Consider the following 11889-nt stretch of genomic DNA (forward strand, 5'->3'; position numbering starts at 1 on the left):
AAAGCTGCTTCACCGACTCTTTGATTACCTTGTCATTGCTGTACCACACTGCAGTAGGTGCTTGTCAGCCAAAGCCGAGAACTACACCTGCAGCCTAAAGTTAGGATTTAGCCTAGAGTTAGATTTTTGTTGTCTCTAGTAACACTGGGTGATTGATTACCTTTTAGTATGTGCTCTTTGTCCAGGACAGCCATCAGAGCTACAAGAATACTCTTGGAGAGAGCAATAGTAGTTTCCCATGGGGAAAGACCTCTGTGTGTGTAAGCAATTATCTGGCCTCTTTAGGTGCAAACACTGTGGTTCTTGTATAAGACTCAAAACCCAAATCTGATTTTCTTTGCAGTGGTGTAAACTCTACTGTCTCATGGTGCTGGAGCATGTCACAAGCTGCAGTTTGAGACTTGCTGTTCCTCAGGTTAATGAGTGTTTGGCTACTGCCTGTGTATGGGTCAGTTTCATCATTTCAAACACAACATGTCCACAATACATTCCAAAAATCCACCACTGCTCACTTTGCCTGGCAGTAAAATTGGGATTTATGAGGCAAACCAGCGTAACAAGTAAACAAACTCATAGAATCATAGAATGGTGGGGTTGGAAGGGACCTGTAGAGATCATGTAGTCCAACTCCCCTGCAGAAGCAGGGTCACCTAGATCAGGTCACACAGGAACATGTCCAGGTGGGTCTTGAACACCTTCAAGGAAGGAGCCTCCACAACACCTCTGGGCAGCCTGTGCCAGGGCTCCCTCACCTCACAGTGAAATAGGTTTTTCTTATGTTTAAGTGCAACTTTTTGTGTTCCAGCTTCATCCCATCACCCCTTGTCCTGTTGCTGGCTACTAGAGAAAAAAGGGATGTCCCAACCTCCTGACACACACCCTTTAGATACTTGTTAATAAGATCCCCCCTCAGTCTCCTCTTCTCCAGACTAAACAGCCTCAGTTCCTGCAGCCTTTCCTCATATGAAAGATGTTCCAGTCCCCTGATCATCTTGGTGGCCCTGTGCTGGACTCTCTCCAGCAGTTCCCTGTCCCTCTTGAGCTGAGGAGCCCAGAACTGGACACAGGACTCCAGATGAGGCCTCACCAGGGCAGAGTAGAGAGGGAGCAAAACCTCCCTTGACCTGCTGCCCACACTCTGCTTGATGCATCCCAGGATGCCGTTGGCCTTCTCAAGATTTTTTGCCACCTATATGATTATATAGGAGAGTGGTCTGAGTTACTGTTGCATTGTTTGGGGGAGGGGGGATTGGGTGATAACTCCAGACTGGAATAACAATGCCCACATGCTCAAATAATCTACAGAATTGATTTTAAATATAGAAACTTCTTGATTATGTTAAATTTTATTTCAGATCAAATGTTTAGAAAAGAAATATACATATTATAAACAGAACAGGTTTAAATCTACTTCCCAGTGGCCAGGAGGGCAAGGGATGGAGGCTGCTGGGTGGCGTTTGGGCAGGAGGAAAGTGGTTTGGTTTTTTTAGCATAACACAATAAAGGGAGTTTTCGGTTGAGCAGTCATCTCCTTCTGCAGAGGAAACTTGCAGGATAATGTTTATGCTTGTGTTAGTCATCAGAGGTGAAGTGCACAATAATGGTAAGCTCATGTTTCTACAATTGGAGGATATTTTTCATAATGAAGGAAGTCTCCAAGGTCAACGTCTACAATACCCGGCAAAGTTACATTGCAAACCACAGCTGCACAAGGCTGCTCTCTTGCCTCTCCCCCACCCTTTCTTTTTGCTCACTGTCTCTCAGCTTAAGTGTTGCTCACATCACATGCAAGAGTACCATGGATTTTATTTGGATTTCTGTTTACAGTGTTTGTTTAGCTGTCAGAGAAAAAAAAAAGCAATGTGACTTCCCTCCCTCCCTATCCAAAACTCTCTATGGGTATTTTTTCCTTCAAATAATCGAAAAAGTCTCAATAGAGCCTTCTAATATCCTGTACTTTCCCAAACTCAGTTTGTCTAGCTACTGTTTTTGCAATGAATTAGATTGTATTATGGTAATGGCAGCAGCACCTCCCGGATCCAGTCTGGACCGGAGCGTTTCTTAGTTATCTTGTACAATGTGATAGCAGTGGGCATGGCAGCCCGTGCCTCTGTGTTGAGCTGCAGGTGTGTGAAGAATAAAGTTTTTGCTTATTTTAGCAAAATTTGCATGAGGGAAAAGAGAAAAGAGTAGATCTTAATTTTTCCAGGTCACTTTGTATCTCCATTTGCTGTGCAAATTATTGTTGTTGGTACATGTAACACAGTTTGGAAACCCCGAGATAACAAATTTCTCTCTGTTTGGGCCTTTTTTCTGTTTCTACACATGAAATTTCAGTGCAAGGGCTGTATTTTCTAATCCTCTTTTTGAAGCAGTATTTTTCAGCAGAGTTTGTTTGGTTTCACTTTAACAAATGACTGTTCATCTCAAGTCAGTTTTTCTTACAATGGCAAGAACAAGAACATTCCTTAGAAGCCCTCATGTACATGTTATTTGTTTTCCAACCTCATGATGAGATTTGCTTATATTTCATCAACAGCATAGTGAAGCGAGAGGTTGTTCTACATACTCCTCATTGCTGTAGACCTGATTGTATTTGTAACCAAAACTCTGACTCAAGACCGTTGAAGTCACCAGAGTCTTTCTCTGGCTTCAGGTTGTTCTGAATCAGTCTATAAACCTAAAAGTCAAAGCTGCTTCTAACAAAGAAAACAAACCCTTTTTCCTTTGGTTCCTAACAGAGCTTGTGTTGTGGTTTAAGCCTGTTGTTCATGTCTATTCATGTTCAGCAGTGATCCTTCCTAGCATCATGTATTAGAGTGAAATGACCTAGTATTCAGTATTTCCTTGATGCATTTGGTTTGTCAACAATTATTGCATTTAAAAAGGGTGGTGGCGTCCTGCCATCCCTGTGCCCTCACTCTGCAATTGGAAATGGTAGTTATGAAGAGGTATAAACGTCATCCAGCTGGCTAGGTAACCCAGAGTATTTAAGGAGGCAAAAATAAAGGCTGATCTTCTTTTAGGTGTGGACAGGTATGAGATAGATCGGACTAGTGAAAGAAGGATTTGTGAAGCTGAGGACATGTGTTTCACAAGGTGCACTAGATGTATTGGTTATAAGCTGCTCATCCTTGCCTTGCTCAGCATCGTGGCCAACATTTTACTTTATTTTCCCAATGGCGAAACGAGATTTGCTTCAGAGCATCACCTCAGCAAGTACGTGGAGTGCCTTCATGGCATTCTAGGTGGAGGCCTTTTGGTAAGTAACGAGCTAGTGGTTTCTTTCAAGTTGATTTTAGAACTACTTTGTATTACTCTTTACAAGTTACATTAATTTATTGATCAACTATCCAGGAATGTCTGGAGTTTTAGCAAAATAAATGAGCTGTATTGCCCTGTAAGTATTGTTAGCTAGTACGGGTTATTTTATCTGCAACATTATGTAACATTAAAGCTGAGAAAATTATCAGGTCTAGATTGCAGAATCCAAATGCAAAACTGGAACCAAATTTCCCAGCAGGTCACAGTTTATGTAAAAGGTTAAATCTTATCTTCTTGTTATACTATTGAACTGTTGTCCTGTGAAGTGTCCCTAGATAACTAGCATTCAGTTATAAATTCTTTATTTTATTATCTGATATGCTGACAGTTGTTTCTCTGCCTTAGCTCTCTATTCAGAGGAACAGAGTGGCAGTTATCAAAGCTTTCCATTTGAGTAACAGCAAAGGATGAAGAACTGAGTATGTTCATTATAGGACATTGTTATTCTGAAGCTATTTTCTCCTTTTTCAGTTTTGTGGATGCCATTGTAGCGAGGTTGAACTCCCTGACTCCAGGCTTCCTTTTTCATTTGCTTTTAAAAGTCCTCTTAGAAATAGGCTAAAGATTTCAAAGTGTGTGCAAATCACAGGCTGAAAACAATTGCATAATCAAGCCCTCCACCTTGTGAAAGGTGTTCACAGGTGTGTTACAGCCCCAGGAAGCTAGACTGGAATTTTGCTTTACTCACAAGTAATACAAGTTATGTCAATGGAACTGCTCCTGGAACATGTTTGTACGACCTCTTCTGCACCTGCAGCACTGGGGCTCAGAAATAGGTTTTAGTAAGGACTGACAAGTATGGGACTGTACAACTGGATAGTTTTTATTTTAATGTCTTGTTAAGTAAATCTGTGCAGTCTGCAGATAAGTTTGCTCGCTCTTTGTGGTTTTCCATGGTACTCCTGACTGTGGAGTCTTTATAAATGCAAACTATTTTTAAATCCTGTTAGTGCTGCTGGGGAGGATATTCTGTTTAATCAGCTCTGCTCCATCTTGATTTTGTGTTAAAAGCTCTGGAGAATGGATGATTCGTGTTTCTCACAGCTTCTGCTTTGTTACTTTGCATTTCTGCCACTGGAACCTGGTTGTGAAAACCTGGAAAAAACTAGATGTCTGTAATGACATGTTGGCCTGAATTGGGCAAAATATTCTTACACTTTCTACTGTAGACAGACTGGTTTGTCATACAGGCAGTGATGACTGCTCTTCAGTAACTGATACCTTGGTAGCAGTTGGTTTGTTAACAAATCCTTACAAGAGGCTTACCTTCATTTGGCAGAAAGTGACTTACTGGTTTTTTGCAAAGCATTTTATTTGCAGGATGCAGCCTTTGGTGTGAACAAAACCACTTAAAGTTGCAGCAATGCCACAGTGGGCTCTTCACCAACAGACTCATTATGCATATAAGTGCTGTGTACACACAAAGCAGAAATAGAAATGTACCTATCCCAGTGTTGGTGCTACTGACGTCGGTGAGATGCCTGCTGTGTTCAATAGGAGTAAAATGTACTGAATGATTTATACAGGCTACCCGCCATTCCCCTGCCAAGAAGCTGTACAAATGAATGCCATGTGAGGACTGTGTTTTGTCTGCTCTGCCTGTGCAAGAAACTAAAGCAGTGTTGTTTTCTTGCTTCGCATGCAGGTACTCATTCCAGCTGCGGTGTTCATTGGGCTCCACCACGATGACTGCTGTGGGTCCTTTGGCTATGAGGACAGTGGGAAAAGCTGTGCGGTAAGTGAGCCTTTATGCTCCAGGCCCAGATCATCCCAAAGACAAGATGATGGCTGTGCTGGAAGTTCATGTCTCTGTTTGCTCTGCAGATGCTGTCCTCCGTTCTGGCAGCTCTTCTTGGGGTCATTGGTTCTGGATACTGCATAATCATTTCAGCACTGGGCTTGTCGCATGGACCATATTGTTTTACTCACCTAGAAAGAAACTGGGTCTATCCTTTCACTCAATCCTCTGGAGGGTAAGTTGTTCATAAAGATGCTGTATCATCCCCCATGTATACATGGGCTTTATTCCAGTAGCTTTCGGCACTATCCAGAAACCATATACCAAGATAAGTATATAAGTATATGTTCATAAGTGTATGCTTCTCGCTCTCTTAGAACTAAATATCTATATATCATGTCCATGAACATCTCTGATGTAAAGTTTTAAGACTGAGGGATTTACAAACTATGAATAGTGATTGTTCTGAAATCTGTCTAATCATTTGTGAAAGAATCTGTTTTGTGAGGCTTGCTTCTGAAGTTGCTTGCATCAGTGTAAATTGATGTGCCACCTTCATTACTGACAATGCCACAGAACCTTTGTAAATGGAACTAGAAAAGGTTTTTAAGAATCTTTGTACACTTGTAGGGTGGGGAGAGCCAGAAGCTTTTACTTATCCCTAATTAGGGTTCTCCAGCAAACCAAGCCTATGTAGCTGAATTGTATGCTATTCCCCATTAATCCCCACAGATCTTGTGGGCTGGAAGAGGATTTGGTGTGGATTATGACACACACTGTCTGTATGGTTGACAGCCTCAAGGTGATTCTAAGTAACAGTTTATGGCCAAAGCCAGACTAGAGACAGTTTGAGTATTAGTCACTTAAAGCTCCTTTGCAGCAGAAAATAAGAGTTTCACATTTCAGTTGCATCTCTCCCAAGAGGTTGCATTTGAGGGGGCATTCCTCCCCCCATCATCCCCAACTGTGCCTGAATATAAAAGAACTCAGTTAAGTCCTTGCTGAAGACTTGTCAGGGATGATTTTCTGATGATGTAGGTAAAGAGTAACAACTGGAATATACTGCAGTGCTCCTGTGAATTTGTGCTGTGTTTTGCTTTTCCAAAGAAAGCACTGGAGGGCCCAAAGACCAGCACAAGAAATGAAGCCATTTGCTTCAGATCAGTAATTGCTGTCTTTAGAATAAAGGCCCAGTCCTGAAAAGTTCTGTGATTGTTTTGAGAAAGAGCTTTGTTCTTGTGACTTTCTTGAGCTTGTGTCTTGCATTAATCAGTAATGGAAGATTCTGCCTTTATAGCTTAGATATCTTTTTTAAACGAAACTAAGACTCAATGTATAGCTGATATTCAGCATGTTCTAAAACAGAGTAAACTTTGCATTTCCCATTCTCACTTAGAGTCTTTATTCTAGATGCAGCTACAGATAGAGAAGAGTTGGTTCTAGTGTATGATAAGCATCTCAATCTCACAATGTTAATATGCTTTTAATTGCTATGTACAGGTACTTGTTTGAGTATAACAAGTGGTCTGAATGTCAAGAACCTCAAAACATTGTGCAGTGGAATGTCACCCTCTTTTCCATCCTCCTTGTATTGGGAGGAATAGAGTTCATTCTATGCTTCATACAGATAATCAATGGCATTATTGGAGGACTGTGTGGGTTGTGCTGCAGTCACGAGGAGGTAAGCCATTTGTAATCATAACCATACTTCTCAGATGAATATGAAACACTGTTGTTACTGATCCTGCTGTGGAGTCTTAGCAGCTATTTGTTAGGTATTCTTATGCAACAATTCAGTGGACAACTTCTTTTATAGCCTTGTTGTGTGTAGCATTTTCATGCAGTATTTGACCACATGCTTTCAGCTGAGTCCTCTTAGTCTGCATAGGAGCTGGAAGGCTTTTCTTACGTGCCATGGTACATGTGGTCATCAGCACTACACAGATTATGTATTTGAAATAACATATCTCCTGGTGGTGAATGTCTTTGCCACAGCAGAAACTCTTTTGCATAGTGCAATATGTTTTGTGGCAAGCTGCTTGTTCTCACAGCAGCTGATAGACCACTGAGAATGTGCCATAGGCAGTGAAAACTGCAGCATCCTGGTGTTGCTTAGTAAAAGTAAGATAAGAGAAAGAATTAAATTGCACATAGCTAACAAAACCTGCAGACAGAGCTGAAGGGTTTTTTGAAGATGAGTTTTTTTGAGGTAGGAAGGAGAATTTCCTCCAAATTTCTTTAAAGTCTTGTTAAACAGTTTGAGCATGCTGGTAAAATCAGTACTGTAGTGGTACCATTTGAATTGCAGTGGCTTCAGGTGTGAACCAGACATGAGTTATATCATACACACATTGTAGTTAATGATGTGTTTCACAAATGTAATTGACTTAGTTGAATGTTGCATCTCTTTCAAAGCTATTACTATCTTCTCACTCCTGTCTTCCCTGCTGCAATTGCAGTATAAACGAGCCATGCTATGGTTGTCTAGATGTGGTCAGGTTAATTTTAGCTCTTGCAGTTGCACATGTAATTCCCATTCTTCCCCTTAATGTGTTTTTATTCTTTTTTTTTCCACCACAGCCATACGTTTGCTAGAAACCTGACAACGCATTGACATCTGTGAATGTTTGTTGTGTATCGAGGTGGTGTTTATTTTTATATTCCATGCATACTAAAATTGTTTGTTGTCAAGCTGTGCTGTTGGTATCAATTTAACTGACTTGAGGCCAGCCTTTGTTGGAGTCACATGCAGGTTTTCCACTAGCCTGCTTGTACATAAAGACAAAATGTATACTGAATTTTTGTGGTTCATCTCATCTTGGTTCTGGCAACTGCCTGAACATGTCACTAAAGATGTTTTTCCCCCCTCCTCCCCTTTCTACTGAGACAACAGCTCTGTACTTTATGCTGCTTTCCCAATAAAGTTGCACTTTCATTCTGATGTTGGAGTGAACACAACCCCACGCTAGACTGGCCTGGATATAAATGAATACTGAGCTGGGGCAAAAACAAAGCTGCAATAAATTGTGGATGCTCAATGGCAGACAGATGCACTTCACCATTTCAGGATTTTTCTCAACACAAATTTATTTCACAAATAAAGATTTGTATTAAAAATACACAGCAGTGATTCTTTCCCTGCCCATACTGAAACACTGCTTTCCTGGCCTTAAAGGACAGTAGTGGCATGAGAAGATTAGTACAAAGCAGCCAGGTTACAACCTACTTTTCCTCTCTAGCAGGTTCTGTCAGAGTGGGATCACAGTATCATAGAATAGTAGGGGTTGGAAGGGACCTTTAGAGATCATCTAGACCAACCCCTCTGCAGACACAGGTCCACCTAGATCAGGTCACATAGGAATGTGTCCAGGCGGGTCTTGAAGCCCTCCAAGGAAGGAGCCTCCACACCCTCCCTGGGCAGCCTGTGCCAGGGCTCCCTCACTGAAACACCGAAACAGGTTTTCCTTATGTTTAAATGGAACTTTTTGTGTTCCAGCTTCATCCCATCACCCCTTATCCTGTTGCTAGATATCATAGAAAAAAGGGATGTCCCAACCTCCTGACACCCACCCTTTAGATATTTGTAAATATCTTCTCTAGAATATTTAGACTAAATAGCCTGGTCTGCCTCATGGTTTGAGTCAGATCGTTTAGCTGAGTCACACAATTGTGCATCCATAAGAGTATGATAGTTTAACAATAGCTCCATGACAGATACAGCTGTATATGTGGGGTCTTAGTCCTGGGCCTGGGCTAGAAGTTAGTTGGTGATGACCCTTCTAAGGATCAGAGGCAGATTTCCACATAGCTGAGCTGCAGCTTTGGGCTCCTTCTGCTGCCCTCCCAGCAGGAGCTTAACTCCTGAGTGCTTAGTCAAGAGTCTTAGGACAAACCAAAATGTGGGTCTGGGTCCTGTTTTTTACCTCATTCAGAAGGGCCCTGGGCATAGCATTTTTCAGAAAATATGGTGCAAATTCAGGTCAGCAGTGATAAATTAATCTGAAATATTTGGCTTCACCAGAGCAGCCTGAAGGCAATATTCTAAGACCTTGTGCAAGAACCTCTGAAGTGTACCTTGTAGCATATTACACTGAATGTTTTATCACAAGGTAAAGTAAATCTGAATGATATGCTGCCAACAGTATTACTGGCAAGGTCAGTACACTAGTGGCAATGGCATTTTTCAAGAGAAAAACAAAATGTAGCATGCCATTTATTTCAAAGAAATGAGGCTAATTACCATTATTGCTCAATTTTGGAATCTAGCAGTTAATGTTGTCTTTGAAAACAGACCAGTTAGTTTCTGTTTCTGGGAGTAAAAGAATTTTGCATTGGTGTCAGTGTGCATTAGTAATATTTTTTTACTAGGAGAGTGGTCTTCAAAGGTAGCCAAAAACCTGAGGTGTATCTCAGGCAGTCCTCATGGTCAAGTCTGCCCAGTACAAATACATTATCTTAAAAAAACAAAACAAACAAAAAAGAAATTAACTCTGAAAATGAAATTGCACACAAACACACCCACAGTAGCAAAAGAACTCACAGATGGGAAGAGCTTGTGTTGAGAATCTCAGCGTATATGCTTCTTGCAATACCATTTATTCATACTTAAACACATAGGAGTAGGTGAGGTCAGGCTTTAAACCCTTTCTGCTTGTTGTGTTTATCCCTGCCTTGCTCTGCTATGGAAGGGAGGAGGTACACATGTACATATGTGTACACACACATACACAATTCCTTGCAGCCGTACAGAGTCTTTGTATGGGAAAAATCACTGTTCAAAAAAGGATCTGCAAGTTTTAATTAAGTGTGGAGTGAGATGAGGAAGAAATGATGGAATAGGGTATAATTCCCATGCAATACACAGATTTTTCCTTTTATCCTTGCACAATTGTTAATTGTCTTCCTGGTACATACAACTAATTAAAGAACTGAAACAATCTGAGAAATTCCAAGGGACAGAATAGTTAGGCTAGAGTTTAGAATTAACACTTTAGCTCAGATCCACATAGCATTAATGCACAGCATTACTACTCACCTCGTTGCCTGATGCCCAAGACAGTGATATGGGAGTTTTATTAGTTACATCATGGAAAAGCAGTTGGTTTTGGTTATATTAATTTCAGTTAGCAGAGAAGTCACTCATCCAGAGTAAACACAGTTTTTCATTAATGGACTTGGCATCTTCTCATGGGTATTGACAGCAATAGGAAAGCAGTTCTTGCAACACTTAGTAAGGCATTTGAGAAACTGTTTGTCAGGTTTGCTTAATAGTTGGCATAAAATGGTGGCTTCCTGTTCTACCAGTATATTGTGCCAACAAAAACCCCACTTTGATTTGGTATTTGCAGAGTTCAGTTTAAGTAGATCCTGATGCAAACTGCTGTACTGCAGAATAAATGCCATTTCAGGTGTCATTTTCCAAGGAAGTTTCTTCTAATCAGAGCAGATTACTATGGGAAGTAGCAGCAAATTTTACTATAATTTTGGCTATTGCTTTTAAAAAAAAATATTTCAGCCTATTACATGACCTCTGAGTTTTGTAACAAAAAATCAGTCCTGTGGATGTGATGTGCCTGCTTTTAATTCAGCTGTTTGATCTGTAAGGTACAGTGTTGATGCTATGAATTCTAGCCATGCCTGTTGAGACTGAAAGGGGAGGTTTGCTGCTAATTTTGATTAGAAGCCTGAACAGAGAGTCTGTAGTGATTAGGGTGTAAAACAGGAAATATGGGAAGATCATCAGAATGAAGTCTGAGGACTTCAAAATGAAACTTCCTAGAAAAAGAAGGGAAGAGAGAAACGGGAGAGTTGCAGCAGGGAACATGTAGGAACATGGTGTAATTGCATGAGTATCACCATGCCCATTTCCTAGGGTGATCTCATTCTAAGTAATAGGAAGGAATTAGATACAATGTGCAATCCAAACAGCTCTTATAAGATCATGAGAGAAGCCTCATTGTGCTGAGACTAAAACAGTTCATGAGGAAACATCAGGAAAATATTCCATGTTATCGTTGCTTCTAAAATCAGACCTTAGTTTTGTTAGAGACCTTTTTTTTTTGTTGCTGTTCTCTGACTGTAACTTTCCTATTGAGTAAACCCTAAGCTCATTCTGGAGTTACTTTTCTGATGATGCATAGGGCATAGAAAGAAGGCTTTGAGTTGTGCTGTGAGCATTCAAACAGCTCTGGCTGTGTGTTACAGGGATCGATGTTTCGTTGCTTTGGGCTTAGGGACTGATGACACATGAGAAAGGGGAAACTGTCTGGCTATGCACAGAGGAAAATGGCAAGCATTTCAAAACACAGCTAGACCTTTTGTCCTGTACAAGAAGTCATGTGTACTCAATAGCTATGCACACTCAGCTACAGGCACAGAATAAAACAACTGGAGAAATAATTCAGGATTGAATTCATATAATGCTGCAGAAAGGAGTAATTAATTAAAGTGTGACAATAGTCTTCCTGGCAATTTCTAACCCGTGTTATTTGAGCTTCTGTACTCTATGCAAGGTGGCTGAGACTCAGCTGTGTGCTTTTGTGGGGCTGCCTAAGTTAGCAGCAGGCATCAACTCACCCTTAGGGCCAGATCTACCAAGCTCTGGTTTTAATTCTCTAATATGAAGCAATGTGTGACCTTTGGTACAAAGACAGGACATATTATTTGATAGTCCCCTCCCCCACATAAGGTAGAAAAAGTTTTGAGCTGCAGCAAGACTGAAGAGCCTGCCTCGTGTCACAGAATATCTGCATTGTAGTCCATGTTCTAGGGAGGAGTGCATTTCTAAGCAGTCACTAGGAAATGAGGTCTTTGAAGTTCCTTCCTGA

General features: G+C 40.9%; 1 protein-coding gene across 1 annotated transcript; it reads left to right on the plus strand.

Annotated features, from left to right (window-relative positions):
• Nucleotides 1-3085: 3085 nt before the first annotated feature.
• On the plus strand, nucleotides 3086-11823 carry LOC104559753 (transmembrane 4 L6 family member 1). Its single transcript, XM_062006234.1, has 5 exons — nucleotides 3086-3262; nucleotides 4970-5059; nucleotides 5149-5297; nucleotides 6563-6743; nucleotides 7643-11823. The coding sequence occupies exons 1-5, from the start codon at nucleotides 3086-3088 to the stop codon at nucleotides 7655-7657; spliced, it is 612 nt and encodes a 203-aa protein (XP_061862218.1). The 3' UTR covers nucleotides 7658-11823.
• The last annotated feature ends 66 nt before the right edge of the window (nucleotides 11824-11889 follow it).

The sequence above is a fragment of the Colius striatus genome, chromosome 12, assembly GCF_028858725.1.
Source record: "Colius striatus isolate bColStr4 chromosome 12, bColStr4.1.hap1, whole genome shotgun sequence".
Lineage (NCBI taxonomy): Eukaryota > Metazoa > Chordata > Aves > Coliiformes > Coliidae > Colius > Colius striatus.